This window comes from Antedon bifida, chromosome 7 (assembly GCF_963402885.1).
Source record: "Antedon bifida chromosome 7, ecAntBifi1.1, whole genome shotgun sequence".
NCBI lineage: Eukaryota > Metazoa > Echinodermata > Crinoidea > Comatulida > Antedonidae > Antedon > Antedon bifida.
In genome coordinates this window covers 4,471,097-4,489,396 of record NC_136232.1, presented here as the reverse complement: position 1 = coordinate 4,489,396, position 18,300 = coordinate 4,471,097, and the positions used below count along the sequence as shown (strand labels likewise).

The 18,300-nt window shown below is 34.1% G+C and overlaps 3 protein-coding genes across 4 annotated transcripts; 2 read left to right on the top strand and 1 right to left on the bottom strand.

The window, feature by feature from the left end:
* Positions 1-203: 203 nt before the first annotated feature.
* LOC144848189 (uncharacterized) lies at positions 204-4,078 on the bottom strand. Its single transcript, XM_078704900.1, has 5 exons — positions 3,840-4,078; positions 2,455-2,615; positions 1,933-1,992; positions 1,331-1,576; positions 204-685 (listed from the first exon to the last, which is right to left on the bottom strand). Exons 2-5 carry the CDS (start codon positions 2,602-2,604, stop codon positions 614-616), a joined length of 528 nt encoding a protein of 175 aa, XP_078561026.1. The 5' UTR covers positions 2,605-2,615; positions 3,840-4,078; the 3' UTR covers positions 204-613.
* Positions 4,079-4,911: 833 nt separating this feature from the next.
* Positions 4,912-8,092, top strand: LOC144848211 (uncharacterized). The gene is made up of 5 exons (XM_078704922.1): positions 4,912-5,032; positions 5,586-5,753; positions 6,522-6,581; positions 6,813-7,058; positions 7,438-8,092. Exons 2-5 carry the CDS (start codon positions 5,589-5,591, stop codon positions 7,768-7,770), a joined length of 804 nt encoding a protein of 267 aa, XP_078561048.1. The 5' UTR covers positions 4,912-5,032; positions 5,586-5,588; the 3' UTR covers positions 7,771-8,092.
* A 709-nt stretch (positions 8,093-8,801) lies between these two features.
* LOC144848700 (uncharacterized) lies at positions 8,802-17,904 on the top strand. Of its 2 annotated transcripts, XM_078705551.1 has the most exons (7): positions 8,802-8,976; positions 9,855-9,911; positions 10,462-10,518; positions 14,232-14,484; positions 14,580-14,636; positions 15,021-15,359; positions 15,868-17,904. In XM_078705551.1, exons 1-7 carry the CDS (start codon positions 8,924-8,926, stop codon positions 16,462-16,464), a joined length of 1,413 nt encoding a protein of 470 aa, XP_078561677.1. In that variant the 5' UTR covers positions 8,802-8,923; the 3' UTR covers positions 16,465-17,904. The 2 variants fall into 2 exon arrangements, with proteins under 2 accessions (XP_078561677.1, XP_078561678.1); XM_078705552.1 differs by lacking the exons at positions 8,802-8,976; positions 9,855-9,911; positions 10,462-10,518 and adding an exon at positions 11,618-11,928.
* Positions 17,905-18,300: the final 396 nt, after the last annotated feature.

Here is an 18,300-nt window from a genome sequence, read left to right as displayed (position 1 = left end):
AGCGTTGTCACAAAAGCAGACCTAATACGGGGAGCAACTTAAAACATGGGTTATTAAATGTAAGAGAAGTGACAGAGGGCGATATAATGAACTTCATCATGCACGTGACGGACGCCTCACTCAATGATAATACCCGACATTATGTAACTGCAGAGACCAATAATTTGTATAGGTAATAACTAAAGATGTACATAAAACTGAAATTCAGATTACAATAGAATATTTATTTACAATGATTAAAAAAGTGCAGTTGCAATGGCAAATTAAGTTATACTGCTCTTATACAACCATCTGTCTGTTATAACAAAATCAAACAACTTTCTATGCCTACGGTTTTCGAACAATTGGTGCGACAAGCTTGCTGCGTTCCGCGTGGAAAAGTAGTCTCTCCATGCCGGTTCTAGTGAGAACCAAGCTGTTACCGGTACAAGTGTGAACGTAGCGTTAGAAGGAGTTAATTAAATTATCTGCTCGCCATTCTAACGATTTGTTTTTTTCCTAGTCTATGAAGGCTAAAAAAGGTAAATCTCTAGAGCAACCCTATAAGCTGGACTGAAACCTTTCAATCAGAGAAGTTTTTTAGCACTGGGAATTGTAGAAATCGGACTATATCTCATACGTAATTCGCATCGACAAGAGAAACCCCGCGTTGATCCTCGTGGTTCAGGTATGAAAAGCCGAATTCCTAAAAAGAAAAGTTAAATTAAACATTAATCTTAATGTTGGTTATGCACAACACGACTTGAGACTAGACGTTAACAATGCCTGATCGGCAAATACTGGTACTGGTACTGGTTCAAATAACCGTCTCACAGAGACATCTGGTAGCCATTGACTTAAAGTTGGCATTTGGATGTGTTACTTTTAAATGTAGGCCTACAGTATGAGAGTGACTACTACCAAATTACACAGTCACAAAACAACTTATAAACAGTTCATATATACAGTTAAAACATTGCTGGGAATTATAAATTTCTGTTGAAGCAGGCTCTAATGAAGTTGCATCTAGTAAGTTGACTTTGTTGTACAACTCTATCAAGTATTGATGGTATCTTCCGACCTCTTCGTTTACTTTGGGTTGTGTGAAAAGTAAGAATTTTTGTAGGATCTTCATTTTCTTTTCTAATTACATGTCCGATCCAGTTGAATTGTTGCTTGTAGAAATAGCCCTACCCCATCAAAGGATAACTGTTGTGCTCATAGCATTGAACACAAGAGGTATGTTCCCCTAATCTCTGTTTTTGTAAGTGTACGTTGGGCCTCAGCCATTATAAGTTATCGGTGATTTTTATCATAATAACCATTACATGATCGGCCAATGTATACTTACCTTTGGAGGTAGTGGTTCACAGCAACAGTTCATAAACGAGGCATAACACGCAGCAACAAGTAGGAAAATCGCAAAGAAGTCTATTGTACCGTAGATAACAAGTCCAGTGATGTCCCGGGGATCTTCACTGGACGTCTTCATGTCAGTGATATATTCGTATTCTTTGAGTCCAGAATAGGTATTCAAAAGGATGCAACATGCACAGATTATAATAAGAATTATACTGGAACAGAGAAAGCCACCGCCCTAAAATGAAATTAAATAAGATGAAGAGTACAAATTAAAATGTTTATTCGACATGTTTGATTGGAATTGGTCCAAGTCGGTTTAATCTAATGGTGAATAAATCATTTATCCTCGCAAGTTCTGTTTATGGTAAGATGCTTCCGATCGAACACAGGAGATCTTTCCTCTGAAGCTATCCGTATTCATATCCATTGCTTTCAACACAAGTCTTACTAATGATGATAATGACGGAGAAGGTTAATGAAGTGATTATGTCAATGAAAATAATAATGATGATGATGATAACGACGACAAGATCCATTATTTGGTCTATCTCCATGATGACCAAATCCTATAGCTACAAGAAAAACACTTACAAGTCGTCGATCCAGTGTTTTCTTTGTCATATATACTCCATATAGTCCAGTCCACATTGCCTGCAATGAGAAAATAATACATATTCAATAATGAAAAAAATGACCCTTTAGATAAAACGTGAAAAGTCTCAACTAAAAATCAATAACACGAATGAATAAATGTTGACACAAATATACTCAGATTGAATATGTAGTTATTATTAACGTTTAAACATGAATGAAAACGCATGAACCCGTATCAAATCAACATTGAGGCCTGTACTATCTAATTTCTATCAAAAAGCGCTCTTCTTTACTATTTTAAGTCTGTTGTTTCATAAAATCATGGTTATAGATCTTCAATAGTGTTATGGCAATGTGTACCCACCCTGTGTATTGCATTCTAACTGGTTTAAATTAGGCACAACCCATATAACAACAAATGACATCCTTAATGGTCCATTCGTGTCTGTCGCAACCAAACAGCTCTCAGTCGTCTACAATGTAGGTCTACACACAATAAAAAAAATATAAAGTACTCACAAAAATACCGGCTAGTACAGCGATGCCGTAGTCATATTGACCCCATACTTGACAGCCAAAGAAACAAGCTGCCCACATGAGTAACTGAATGAACCCTAGCACAAATATAGCTGCGCTCACGTGCATAGCGTTACCATAAATATACGCCATACTTAATAAATCTGAAAAAGAAACGTGTTTACTGTTTTTATAAATACAGGAATTATAAAATGGGAAAACATGTTTTTTCTTGTTAAGATTAAAGTTACTGATATAGATATAGAATTCTGCTAACAAAATTTAATTTCCTGGTAAAGCGAACATTTTAAAGTATGTTTACCTCACAATAACTCGGTTTGTTATTAAGAAATAAATCTGTATTTGTGTAGTCGTATCAAGCTATAATAGAATAACAAAACATTTATGTTAAATATGAAATCCACTGTTAAGAAAGATCTGAAATTAGCAGATCTCCAATCTTTATAGTGTATTACAAGATACATTAGGCCTAAGTAATAAAAGTATGTTAATATATAAAATACACTTTAAGAACATTCTCTGAAAAAAAAATAAACTGAGTTTGAAATACTTTATAAATTGCAGATTTATATTTTTTACTGTAAACCAAAAAAGAAAAAAAATGAAATGATAGTTTTATTGGAACAAAAGGTCATACTTTCCATATGTGCCTGTAAGAATTCACCACATAAAACCAGTAGCATATACATATAGGTACATGTCAGAATTTTAATGTGCATATAAAGCCACCAAAGGAATATAAATCGTAGACTCAGTTGACAGTATTTATCTTATTATACTTCAACACTTTTCCTGCAGTAACTCACTGTACATTCGTTTTCGACTCACAAGTAATGTTTTGTGGTAAAATGAAACGTGTATTCCCTGTTGGGATTTGAACCCAATCTAGTGACATACTTCAATTGTGTGGGCTCATACACTGATTTAGCATTTTGAACCAACATTATGGTATATAGAGTAAAGTACGGTTTATTAATATAACGTTTTCTAGTTACACAATTATTTTTTAAGGAAAGGTTTAAATCGTGAATACAAGATTGAATTCCTTCAGTAGTGAAACAAGATAATGAATTCTTTCTGAAAGTCAAGATTCAATACTCTCGGAATGAAACACGATTGAATTCTCTCAGAAAGTCAAGATTCAATACTCTCGGAATGAAACACGATTGAATTCCCTCAGAAATTCAAGATTTAATTCTCTCAGAATGAAACAAGATTGAATTATAGCAGAATGAAACAAGATTGAATTCTCTATCAGAAAGTCAAAATTGAATTCCTTCAGAATGAAACAAGATTGAATTCTCTATCTAATCTACTCTACTAATTTTCCTTTGTAAATACAATTTTAAACATTACCTGAGCCTTACCTTGTGTTTTGAACCTTATGGGACCAAGTGTATTTCTATATCAGTAGCAAAGTCATCTGCACATCTTAGGCTTTAAATACACAAACACTTGAAGTACCCGGCTAGCTATTCCAGATTCAATTTTCACTGTAGAGAGCCACTTTCCACCGTTGTTATTTCTGGATTGTAAAACTTATTGTTCAATTGTTTATATAATTTTCTGGCTGGATAACACAAGCGCGTTCTAATCGTCCAACCAATTGAAAAGGAAATGCAGCTATTGAATTGGATTTTTGTAAAGAGCATTAACGACAAATGCCTAACCGTACGAATACAGTGTGTTTATTTGTACATGTTGATGTAAAATTGTAAATCTTGTCGTGAAGTCATAACATCAATTGCCAAGTTGTGAACTATACCAATGACATTTATAACGAATATAATTGATCAACGAGAGATTCTAATGTAAATGTTTCTATGAGTATTTTCGAAATGTAGGGGGAAAGTGGTACATTTGTACGGTACAGAGCATAAAACTAACTTCAAATAACGAGAGGCAAGCCATGATTCAACGTTTCGATCTTTATTATGTTATTGTATACATTCACACACTACCTGTCTGCAGAAAATCATTTTCCATACTTCGCGAGTAACATGCGTGAGATCAATCAGTTATTCTATAATAATAATGTAACGTGTTCTATTGGAAATTCCCATGAAACTGTCCAATCACATAACAGTTAACTTTTAATTGTTTATGAATCAATTAAAACAATGGTATATTCTATTGTTATTATGATTTTCTATTCATTTATCGAACCCTCCTTTTTTGTGAGAAAGAGGCACTCCGACCTTATCCGATACCGGTCAATTTAACAAACTGCAAGCCCACATTTAGCATATAACACCCGATTTACCTAGATCAATTCATTCCGTTGGAATAGTGTTGTTTTAGTTTTAATTCAGTTCACAATGTAAAGCACTACCGACTCAAACTGTTGTACTATGTAAGGGGTGCATGAGTCGGAAGTTTCAGCATATGCCCTATGACATTCGTGTATTGTCGGTTCTGTAACACGTCCAGTCTGTCTATCTCTGTGCTTACGCCCAATGACAAAGTGTCGCTCTACCACACACACCCATCTCCCTAATTCGTCTGTGTTCTTTTCTACAATATTGCTCCGATGGTGAAAGTCTGGTAACATCCCACATTGGTGAGTAAGCCTAATATGTTGTTTTTTTTTACTTTAAAAACCATTTATAACTTGTAACATTCTGGCAACATGAACAACAGCACTGGATAGAACAAGTGAAATTAGTAGGCTTATAATTCCATTTTTTCCTGATAGGAATAACTAATCTAAAATGATTCTATATAGACAGATAATTAAAATCATAAGAAATGATCCAAATTAATTTGTTGTCAAAATTCAATCACAAATACCAACATTTCAATCTTTTTTACATTCCGTATTGATTTTGTTACAGCTTTTTTTTTCTAACAACAATGTTTAGAGTATAATATTATAATCCTAACCATGGATGCATGTATACAAAAACTCATTTAAAATCTTCTAAAAAAATTCAATACCATCGTAATTTAAAATGTCTACGTTTGTAACGATAGCAACGGTGGTAACATGATGAACATGGACAGTATTTATGAATTATATAATGATCCTTAATATACAAATAATGAATGTTTTCATGGGTTTTTGATCAACGATGTGTCAAATTTATTCCAAAATAATACGTTTTTTTAAACAGACGATGGCACCGTGGAATTCATACAGAACATGTACTGCAGTAACCAGTGCTATACTAGTATTTTCCGGTCTATTTTTGATATCATTTTGGTCAAGTTGCTACCAACATTGTTTATCAAAATATGAAGCCACAAATGATGCTGCCTCACCCCTGTGGACAGGCATCATTGTACGTAACTCATTTTCTTTTTCATTTACAATGTCCATGCTTAGTTATTTACCCGAGTAAGTTCTTATTCACTAATGATAACTGTGCGCATACCAACAACTTACACGGGTAAATAACTTCGGATGGTGGTGATGCTGAACATGATGATGATAAGTCTTCTTCATCTTCTAGGAGCAAACTTCATAGTTGAAGGCTACTGCTCCACTAAGGGTCCCATTGTGACATCGGCAGCCAACTACGGCGCCAATTCGTCTGTCCACGACAGTGTGTGTGTATGAATGAACTAGTACACCGGGGTAACCCCCTACTCGTCTCGAAAGATGTACTAGGTTCTTTAAAGTGCACATGAGCCAGATGATGATGTCGACGATGATGATGATGACGATGATGGTGGTGTTGTTAATCATGATGATGATAATGATCATTATGTCGACGATGATGATGATGACGATGATGGTGGTGTTGTTAATCATGATGATGATAATGATCATTATGTCGACGATGATGACGATGATGATGATCATGATGACGATTATGGTGGTGATGTTGATGATGATGATAATGTCGACGATTATGACGATGATAAATATCATAATGACGATGATGGTGGTGATGTTGATCATGATGATGATAATGATCATTATGTCGACGATGATGATGATCATGATGGTGGTGATGTTGATGATAATGATGATGATGATGCTGACGATGATATTATAATAATAATGATAAACTATGATACGGTGATTATAATCTATTCGTCTTCAGGTTTCACTGGTTGGTATATTCGGGTTATTCGCCTCCTTTCTCTATTGGCAACCAAAAAATGTAAGTAAGAAAAGAAGGGGAACAAATATTATAATAACCTTTGACCTATAGATTGATATTTGAAAATTATTGTAGCAACATGTTGATGATGTTTGTTTATATAAAAGGAATTGTAAGCCTAGTGCATAATTCTAAATTTAAAAGGTGACATCATAGAAAATAAAATAAGTGCGCAATGTGGTGCTGCTTATGTTTGTTAAAATAAATGATAACCATCATCTTTCCTTTCAGGACATAGCGTTTGTGTTTATGAACATGATCATCATTCTGTGTTCCATTGTGTGTATCGCACTCTCGATATACGCCTCGTACAAGGAGTGGGAGGCGTACGACGCAGCTACAGAAAATAGTGTTGAAAACTACACAGTTCTTGGAGTCGTACTCTTCGGACTAATGGCTTTCTTCGCCTTGTTGGTACTGATTGTTAGTGTGCTTTGGACTTGTTGTTTCTGCTCGTGGAGAGACGCGTGGGACGAGGTAAGATGGGTATAATTGCGTACAAAATATATACATATTTTTTTACAATATTATAATGTGTAATGACATGTTACATACATAGTCTATATACGATATTAAAAGACGATTAACACATTTCATTAAGACATATTAATAAAGCTTGAAGCAATGACGTCAGACGTACATACGAGCAATTTGATCCCAAGTGGGAAGTTTAATAAAACGTCCAAACTTGGGAACTGTTTTGTAAAGAGTGAGAATATGAAAGGATCCGATATGAGGACGACTATGATAATGAAGCTTACTGACGCGTGACTCTTGCGTAAATCAAATTTTAAACAGGGCGAAGGCATGACGTCAGAAAGCGTTATACCTAACTATATAAATGAACCCTTTTCAGACGCAGAGAATGGCAGATCCTGATCCACGAATGTCTGTAAAGGTCATCGAAATTCCGCGATATTCAGTTTACGGAAGCCAATCGTCATCAAGAGCTTTTCGCGGTTACAATTCCGATATCGGCAGACGACCAACGACGCCATCAATCGTTGATGGCAGAAAGAGATCAGCTCGGGATCCCTGGTGGAGATCTTACCGAAGGCGACCATACGATCCTTACTATTTACCGCACCGGAAGACACGCCGTCCTAGGAATAATAGCTGGTGGATGTCCTATCCACCGTATGATACTGGTGGTAGCAGTGTTGCCAGATTAAATGGTCATAAATATTGACGTAACGTTTTTTCTCTCGCAAATAAGACGTCATCGAGTTAGTTTGGTTAATACAAAATACCGTTATTTACGACAAACGATATTATGAAAATTAATTAACATAAAGGGTAATTTCTATTTTTAAAAAAACAGATGGTTTTGACCGTCATCGTAGTATATTTTTGACAGTTTATTAATCACTACGATACTTACAATAACACTGTAAGCTTAGAGATATAATTAATTAAATTCTATTATCATAATCAGCTTGGATGCGTGTCTTGCAGGTCAAGTCACCACATTAATTCCTATCCTACATGGGCCTACCTTATAGGCCTAATAAAATAATTCTTATCTCAATTTTGAATGTAAATAAGGTTTTTTAATTTAGTTTAAATATTAGCAAAATTTTAATTTAGAATCATAATAATTATATTGGATATCAATGAAATAGATAAATTATTTTTGATACAAATACCATACATAAAAACAAGTAAAAAAATATATAATTTAGATATTTCTTCTCTACAATTTAGACTAATGAATACATTTATATTGTACTTAAAGGCCTACATTCGATTTATAAGTTGTAATGCAATGTTATCTAATTAAAATATCATCAGGGTTAAGGTGTGTAATGTCGTATTATATTGCTTGAGATATTGTATTACTGTATACGTGTGAAGTCGATTCCAAAGCTTGGTTCCCACTAGGACCTGTGATTATCATGGAAGAGTGAGATAGGTAGACACATAGGACCATTTAATACAATCATATTTTATATACATACAGAGTTTACAGGGTCATTGCTAAACTTGTTCTTTTTTTTTTAACAGTCACGTTCTTTCTACGAAAATAAAATAATAAAACCTATATAGGCTATTGAAACTATTTTCATAAACCGCAAGCGTTGTTGCAAATACCGCGTCTGCTTTTATATATAGCCATTTTGACATTTCGTTAGGAGCGTCGCCACAGCCTGTTTGTAATGTTTTGTTATCGTCCCAATGAAGCGTTTCATATTAAAAAGACCAACAGTTATTTCGGCATTACAGATTAATCGCCAGAAGCGAGGCTTTATTTCCGTCACACACCTATGTGTGTATACTACTAGGCCTTTTAAGAAAGGATAAGTTTATTCGGATAATTTATGCTGTAACAGAATTCTAAAATCATGGATAATCTAAGAGTCGATCACCATCACCCGTTTGATTTACGGAATTTGACGTAGGTATATCATTTTGTTCCTCACGTATTAACACAAATCAGATATAGAACTAGGCCTAATCCTTTATATCCGCAACGTGTTTGTCCTAATAACTGACTGTAACTATTAACTTGGGTTATACGTTATACATGGTAAGACATCACAATTTAGTGAAAAGTTCTTTAGTTAGGATTGGTCTGTCTGTAGACCCAGTATTTCATTAGAATCGTAACTTAGGTGAAGGGAGTAAAACTAGGGCCAATAGTTAACAGTTACGAAATTACAACGAAAGCAATCCTGAACGAAACAATTATCATACCACTGAACGTTTACTTATACTTGTATGTAGCCTATACAAAGAAGTACTGTATAAAAAGACGTAGGTCTACTGTGATAAAAACTGTCACAGCAGGCTTATATTAAATAATGTATGGAATTCAAAGGATGGTTACGGTTTCCCGGATTTTACCGCGAAATATGACATTACACTTAAATTCTCCGTTAAAGGGAAAGCACCCGTTAACTGTGGTTAACGGATTATTGTAGTTGAATGCTTTTTCTTTTCAAACAAGCTTGTCATTTATCGTACAGTGTTGTTGTTTTACTTTGCTTCAGCCTGCTTTTTGTTAAGAATAAACTATTTTAATAAGCAGCCAGTGTGGTGAATCCGCAAATATTCGTGATTCTTTTTTGTGATTCAATTCAATTACCATTGTAGTATTTCGTCCACAGTAAATGTCCACTGAATTCATTCGACTTCTTACCGGGTTCGAACCTTCCGAAACACCATGCGTTTAGTGTTATAATAAATTAAAGCGTCGTTTGGGTTAGGGTTTTTTACATTTACAGGTATTCATTCGGAAAAATTAAATAATATAACGACATGCTTTCTTCCTAGGTCAATGCGACAAGACGAGCGGGGCTTAAGGCCAAAATCAAACCGAAAACATGGACAGTAAGTACACACTAATTGGTATAGCTTTATAAAGGTGACCGCGAACAGTGGAGCAAACATCTTTAACTTAGGCCTATTTGCTTTTAGACCATAATATTACCTTAAAGCATTGAAAAGAACACGTCTACCATTGTGCAGTGACCTCTTTATAAATTGTAGGCCTACTGACTAAATTATTTAAAAGAATTAATTCGTGTTTAATGAACTGAAAATGTTTACAATAAAGCTGAATTATTTTGCCACTAGTATTAAGAGGCCTTCCTACCAATAACTTAAGGGATTCTAATCAAAGTGCTTTACTAAAACTTCCATGACACGTTAAGTAAAATTCTAAGGTGCTCATTCCATTTCACTTATTTAAAGAATTAATTCGTGTTTGATGAACTGAAAAAAAAAGTACAATAACACTGAATTATTTTGCTAATCAAAGCACTCTTCTACCATTTTAATTATTAGTAAAAACTCCATTTTTATCATTTAAAATGAATGTATTATTTCGTCATATTCATATCTATTGTTGAAATTGAAACGCATTTTGTCTTTTTTAAAGATCTGACAAAAGAAGCAGGCAATCACAAAGATACCATCACCAACGTGAACCAAGCAGGTAGGCGATATATTTTGTTCATATGATTTTAAGCCTACCCCTACTCAGAACATGAATAACTTGTCTGTTACGTTATTAGCATGTTACGGCAACGCACGAGCAGGCAACGCAAGCCCACGAGTAATTTACCCACAGACGTACGCGATGGATCATCCAACTTGCGTTGCGCTTACGCACTTGCGTCCAAGGCAACTTAGCTTTATAGGATCACTTTCACAAGCGACGAACAATATGTTCAGGTAAAAGTTAGAATCGTACCTATTAAATTACATCATTTTGTATCTGCTAAATATAGGCATACATTGATGTCTTAATGTTTTTATATTGTTCATTACCTACACAATACGGTAGACTATTACAAAGTAAGTATCAGTTCTGTTACTTGATACAATCTGAATAATAGTGCCTTTGTGGATGATCTGATCAGATGTCTATTGAAACTCTGTATACGATTTTTATTTTATTTTTTTTAGCGAAGTCAGATTTCACAAGATTCTCACTTTAACAAAGTTATCTAACGAAAAATTACAATGTGAAATGGAAATACACGGAAGTCAATATCTTAATATAGATTGACTTTTGATAATAATATAATAAACTTTTGAAGTTGATTACTTTTACCGGATGAGAGAATTTTAACACTATGACATATATTATCCAATTATGAAATTTAAAGCAGCCTAAATGATCGAAAACCGTTGGAATTACGAATCTCAAATTCACTTGTTTTTCTTAAATCTCTAACTTTTTTAGTAGGACCTACTGGTTAACATTATGTAACGTAATTATAGTAGTAGAAAAGGCTAGCAGGCTATGCCTATAGATCGGTCCTAACTACACGTACCGCACATGATACCATACGAGTCTAACTCTTGGCGCTAATGCACGTTAGTGATGATATCCCCCAAAATAGGTCTAATCAAACCCATGCCTAAATACAAGTGAACCTAATCCTCTCAATATTATTATCATACTAAAATACGGTACATTAGCGTTGTTTAATCTATAGGCGCGTGTTGTGCTGTTATAGCGTTTCGTTGCGTTTAGTAGGAACACTAATAGACTGTCATAACGCGTCTACTTTTCACCGATGGAACGGATAGGCCTACTCATCTTTCTCTTTAGAACAAAACATAACAAATCACTCATCGTTAACCTAGTGAGAATGATTCGTAATCATGGGCGTTGCCATCCTTACTCGTATTCATCGAGTTTACTCGAGCGTGATGAAATCCGTTTCAAATGCAAATTCATAGCTACCGCGATACCTGTGTCTTTCACCAATGGCCTGTCACATCGATCTTTCATTATCAAACAACCCCACTTATTATTTCTACCTTTAATTACTAGCGGTGAATTTAAGGTTCTTCTGGTGTGTATTATAGGATAAAATAATAATATTAACATAAGGTAAGAATTATTTTAATATTCGTTATTAATATTTAGTAGATGAAATGAGGTATTCGCATTATTTTAGGATTCAATTATAACTGATGATAATTTGAGCAATGTTTGTCAATTACAAATGTATAATTGTTAATATATAATATATACAATGCGTCATCCGTGTACGTTTTGCGTTAAATTTATATTGTATATATTGTTATGTTAATGCCCTTAATATCGTTATATTTTAACCAACATACCTTTATTTAGGCTTAATGTTATTTAATATCGATTTGTCGAAAACGTTCAAGGGCAAGGAGATATATTAACAAAATCGTGACTACAAAAACAACTCTTCTAGTAGTCATCGACTTAAAAGCTAGGCCTACATTGTCTGGGCTTACGACTCACTTCACATTTTCCCACTGGTCGGTTAGGCTCAGCTATTCAATTTATTCCGTTTTTTATCCGTATTGTTGTCTTCATTAATCGAGAATATTATAGCAAGTATGGCGACTATTGTTCCAGAACAGGTAAACCCATTGTCGTGAAATACAGTTTTGCATATGCTTAATGTAAAAGACGTGTTGATCATAGCGATCGTGAAGTACAAGATTTCATACGTAAATTACACCCGAAAAACTATACATTTGTTAGGTTATACAGTACAAAATGTATAACTAATACATTTACGATGCCTATTAATTTTAATAAAATGGTTCCACAATTGACGTTAATCTATGTTATATCTCTTTGTATCCAAATTAAAATATATACAGTATTAAATAGCTATAGCTTTAAATTATGCTAAATGTCGATGGTCAATTTTAAGATTTTCCCTCTTAACATTACTGTATAACTTCTCCTTTGAAGAAAAACACTTTCACATTCACGGACATTTTTGGTTCCCAAAGGTGTCCCCCAAATTAGAATACTGTCTATACGATTGTGTATATGTAGCCTAATTATGTTACTTTACTAAAATCATGGCTAATTATTACTCAATGCTAAATAGATTTATAATATTTCTGGTGTTCCAATTTGAAAATTAAACAAACTACAATATTAGTACTATAGCTGTAGTATGTGTTCATTGGAAGCAGAATATTTATTGTTTTATTTAAAATAATGCAAACCAAATAATATATTTCATGTTTAATGTTATTATGTATATATGCTTAGTATTCAATGAAGGTTATAGGTAGCATATGCAATGTTATACAGTATCGATTAAATTTACATACTCGGAATAGCCTGAGGATGCGATGATGAGCTATAAAATAGCTGTTGGCAGTAAAATGAATTAACGTGTCGTAAATTAGCTACTTGTAAATTGTGATAATAATTATTTGTTATTTATTATTTTATTGTTACAATGTTATTATGATGGTTGTAGGAGGAGATTTTTAGTCACTAGACAATATTTTCGGTAGTACAGTACCATGGTAGTATACGGAGTGAAAAAGATCAGAGAAAAAGAAGTTTATGTAAAAATACAGCAGCAGATTTATAGGCGCATCCATCTTATTGTAGGTTTTGAGATGTATACTTTTATCCATATCATTGCTCTTCCATTTGTTTCACATGAAAGTGTCCCCTTAAGGGAGGTGTTTTAATTTTTTTAAACTGAGAAAAGAATAAACACATTTCAACAGTGGGCCACACGTTTTGATTGAACTCTCGTAGCGTTTCTAAATTATACCTGCAGTATCTGTATTTGTGTTTCTTTCGTGCGTAAGTGTACACGTACATACGGAAAGAGCTATAGCAGTATCTTGGCCTTTAGCAGCCATCTTTAGAGAGGTATGACGCATCCAAACCAACAAAACACACTTATATTATCTTACACTGTAAATTTCATTTGTTGATCTGTGATCTTTATTCACATTGTTTGTACAGGAATTGGTCTAAATAATCGAGATTGTTGTCCAATGGTCTGTAAAATATTTATATAATGGCTGGTTGTTTAGTAGGCCTTGTTGGCATATTAGAATACAGCCATATGGTGATATACCCTATTGTACAATATTATGTGAACCTACATTAAATAATATGGTCAAGTTTTTCGAATAAGTAAGCCTACTGTATTGGACAGAGATCGATACGTGATCCGCACGTTCCTTTCAAGATCATGTCAACGTTAAAATAATTAGTTACTCCAGTAACTGCAGTAGAATACTTCTGACATGGTCAGTTTAATATACATAATGCAAAAGCGTATGGATATGTCTAACGAATTGAACTTCCGTGATATACTTTAAAATCAAAGCTATGTGGATCTGTTAAATAGTACCGTACATTAATTAAATATAATTCTCTTTTTCCAGTTTGCGTTTTGAAAGGGATAGGGATGACGTTTTGAACGTCATTGAAGACAACGACGACGAAAACTCTATATCTGATTCAGAAAGCGACAACGGCAAAATGGGTAAAGACACCGGTTGCACGAACTGCGTCGCAATGTTCAACATCTTGCTAGGATCGGCAATGGTAGCCTTGTGGGTTTACTCATATTTTTCGAGTTACACGGGGAAAGTACTTCTTCTAAACTTTGCTGCTGGGGCATGGGCAGGAGGTTTTGTAAGTATTTGACAAAATGGAAATCTGTTTGTGGAATAATTTATTTATATATAGATTATTATTATTATTATTTAGGCTAAATATGTATTTTTCAGGTGATAATTGCTGGTGCATGTACATTTGTCTACAGTTGTGTTTGGAACACTTGGATGGTAAGATTACTTCATTTACTTTATCAATTTTTCAGTAATTCAACTTCTTTACAGATCTGAAGAAATCGTCGAAAATTAATTTTGTTGCACAGGAAACTTGCCATTCTTTTTCCTTAGACAAAAAAGTTAGGAGAAACTTTGTCTTAATTTAAAAAAATACCATATTCCACTGTCTTTGCTTTTCAAACATGCACTCGTTTAAATCACTTATGCTGTCGTTGGCAGGAAATTATCCTTAATTGCTTGAAAAAATACTGAAGTATCTTTGCATGGTTTTGAAGCAAAAAGCATGGACAAAATTTACAAACCACCAATGGTGCATTCTTGTGTTAAAATAGAACAATAACACACCTCTGATATTTCTTGTGAAAACTTGTGTTTCAGGGTGTCTGCGCACTATCATTTAACATCTTTGTTGTAATTTGCGTACTTGGCTGTGCAGGCGTATCTGCAATGGACGCCTTCATCGAGTACAGAATATACAGAGACGAGAGCTATGTTCCCCCATCTATCGACGTATCGTACATAAAAGAAGCACTACAAGACGCTTTGGATGACGGCGATATTAATGAAAAACAGACAGAGGATGATTTTGGATATGATGGTGCGCTTATCTACGCCATCCTGACATTGTGCTGTTTGTTAGTGACGATTATCATCATTGCTTGGAGTTGTTATTTCTGTTGTTCCGAGGATAGGGACGATGATGATGATGAACTTGAGGTTGGTATTTGACATTTGATAGTTACGTTCATTTCTTTGCTTATTGTACTGTGTAGGAATAATGTAATAAGAATAAGAAAAAAGGGCAAACCCAAAGTGAGATGGAGCGATGATCTAAGAAAAAAAAAATGAAAACAACTGTTTGAGAATAGCAAAACAGAAAAGTAACTGGAGATCTTTGGAGGAAGGATGTGTCCTGCAATCTTCCACTGCACTCTGGATAAATTAAACAATGGTGCACTTAAATCCGTTCTATACTTTAATTCTTTTGAGTTTAAGATACAGTGTTACATGCATCAGGAAAACACAGCCGGCCCTGTACCAATAGACATACTATTACTTACTTGTACACAGAAGCATTTCCCGCTTAACTTTGTCGAGCGCTTCTGAACGCCATGGTTTTGATTTGTGTATACTATTTTGTTTTTAATTTAATAAATAACTACTGTATTTACATTTTAATTCTCTAATTACTACTTTATAATCAAAATATTCGTTTATTTGACAGACTGATGACGAGGATGAATATACAAATAAACGTGACAATGTAAGCGTTCGTTCACCGTTCACAAATGCTGCCCCAAGAGGGCAAGTAGCCGAGGACTACAACTACGGCAGACGTAATCCACCACAATCGCAACAGCATCATCTACAACCACGCCAGAACTGGGGTTATTACGACGACGATTACGTCACTGGGTATCATAACGAACGCCATCAGCCCCCGCTTTACGAAGAACAAGAATCTCCAATTGGACCTAGCAGAGGCTGGGGGAATCGTGGAGATCGCCACGAAAATAGTCTATATCATCAGCGCGCGCCACCAGTTAGTCAAAAACCAAGAACAAAACGGACAGGAATGACGCATTCCAACCCGGATTATAGCAGACAGCAGCAAGGCATTCCACGAGCTTCCTCCAGGTACTACACAGAGTCTCTTCCAGATTACAGACCATATGGCAGGAACCAGCACCACCAACAGCACAATCAAAGAGCGTATTCTATCGATGGTCAGATGCAGTATAGTCATCGGAGAGACGACAGACAGTTTTCACGAAGGGTTGATGCCAATTCGGATCGTAGTTGGATGTATAATTATTATTGATCTTCCAAACCATCAAAATTGATGGCGAGATAATCTAGTTAAATTTTATCAGAGCGATAGTTGGATTCATTAATCGCTTTTAACCGCTCTAGTTAGGTTGAGACAACTGAAGCAATCCTGTCAAGGAAGCAGTCCAACATGATTGGTGTATTCGTGACCTCATAGTGTAAAAATGTACAATCTCTTTCTGGACAAATATATCTACTCAAATGTTTTTTATTCTCAGGTGACTCTCTTATTGGACACTACAAAACCCCTCCTTTAGGACACTCCTAAGGGCCAACACTATTGTGATTGAAATACAGTACCCCTATTATGGGGGACACTTTGTCATGAAATGAACGAGGGGAAATATACCAATCTAAGGGAACCCTCTATTAAGGTGTTCTGTTTTACTGGAGCAAACATTTCTAATTTATAATCCTCTACACAAAGATGAAGAAAGACCGAGTTTGTAAGTTTTGTTATTAGGAATTTTACTGATTTTCAGTGACTTCCAATCATTAACCGGGTAATTATTTGTAATTAAAGTACTGTAGTATATTCCTGTGCAAACTTACCCGGAGCTACCCTTTAAGTTACTGTATGTAAGGCATACAGTTCTGTAGTTGCATAAACAATGCTTCAATTGAAAATGCGTATTTAAACTGAATTAAAAATATCCCACCAAAGCAGGAAATAGAATTTTTACCATAGTGGGTTAGTAGTTTTTTTTTCTTTTTAGTTTTATATATAATGTTTTGGATAGAATAATTGTCTTGTGTCAAGTAAAGTTACAGTAAAGTTGTTTTTTTTCCCTAGATTTTTAAAGTTTCTTTAGTTGGAAAATACTTTACATTTTATTATTTATTTTGGTGGCAAGTACAATATTCATAAAACAATTTGAATAAAACTATTTAAATTTAGTAAAAAAAATGCAAAATTAGTTCAGGAGTAACTGTGCCCACCTGTGCCAAATATAATAATATAAGTTAAGCATCTGTGGATCTAAAAAAATACAGTTCTGAAAATCGTAGTTGTATATAATATAAATACCATGTTTCATATTTTAAATCACATTCCATTACACTTTACATTCCTATGTCTAACATAATTTCATCTTTCCTCTATAAACTGTATATAGTAATATTAAACAAACTACAGTATTGTATATTAAAATTAATAGATTATCATTTTTTTTTTCATTCATATTACTCTATCTTTATTTGTTCAGTATGTTAGGAAAGTTCTGTGTTACATTGTCACATGTTCATCACATGTTACAAAATTGTATTTTTTTTTTACATTAGATTTAGGTTTACAAAAATAATGTCACATATAATACTGTAATTAGGAATTTGTCTATGATAATAACACAAATTATGACATTAGCAGAGATACACTAGTATTCCATGTGGAAAGTAAAGTAACTTATATGCAGTACTTTAAAAGGTATGGAGGTCAATAAGTACAATAGTAGTGTGTTACTTCTGATCTCCTTGAGAATAATGGGTAAACTATTTAATACGACTGGTAAAGGTTTAAGTAAAGATGATATTGTTGAATACGATTTTAAACAATTTGCAAGCCATTGAAAATCATGAATGGTAGTATTTGCTTAAACCAATCCTACAAATAACAATAGATTTGGTTCAAGGCTGTTAAAAGTTCATCATTTTTATTGGTCAGTAAATATTTTTTAAATGAGACTACACTACAAGAGTTATTGAAATTGTCATTCCTTTTTTTTATTGCAAACATTTATTAACAAATTTTACAAACTGTTTTAGAGAAGTCGGTAACTTCATATTAAAATAACTAAAGAAATGCTTATGTTAACCTATGTTAAAGCAGATA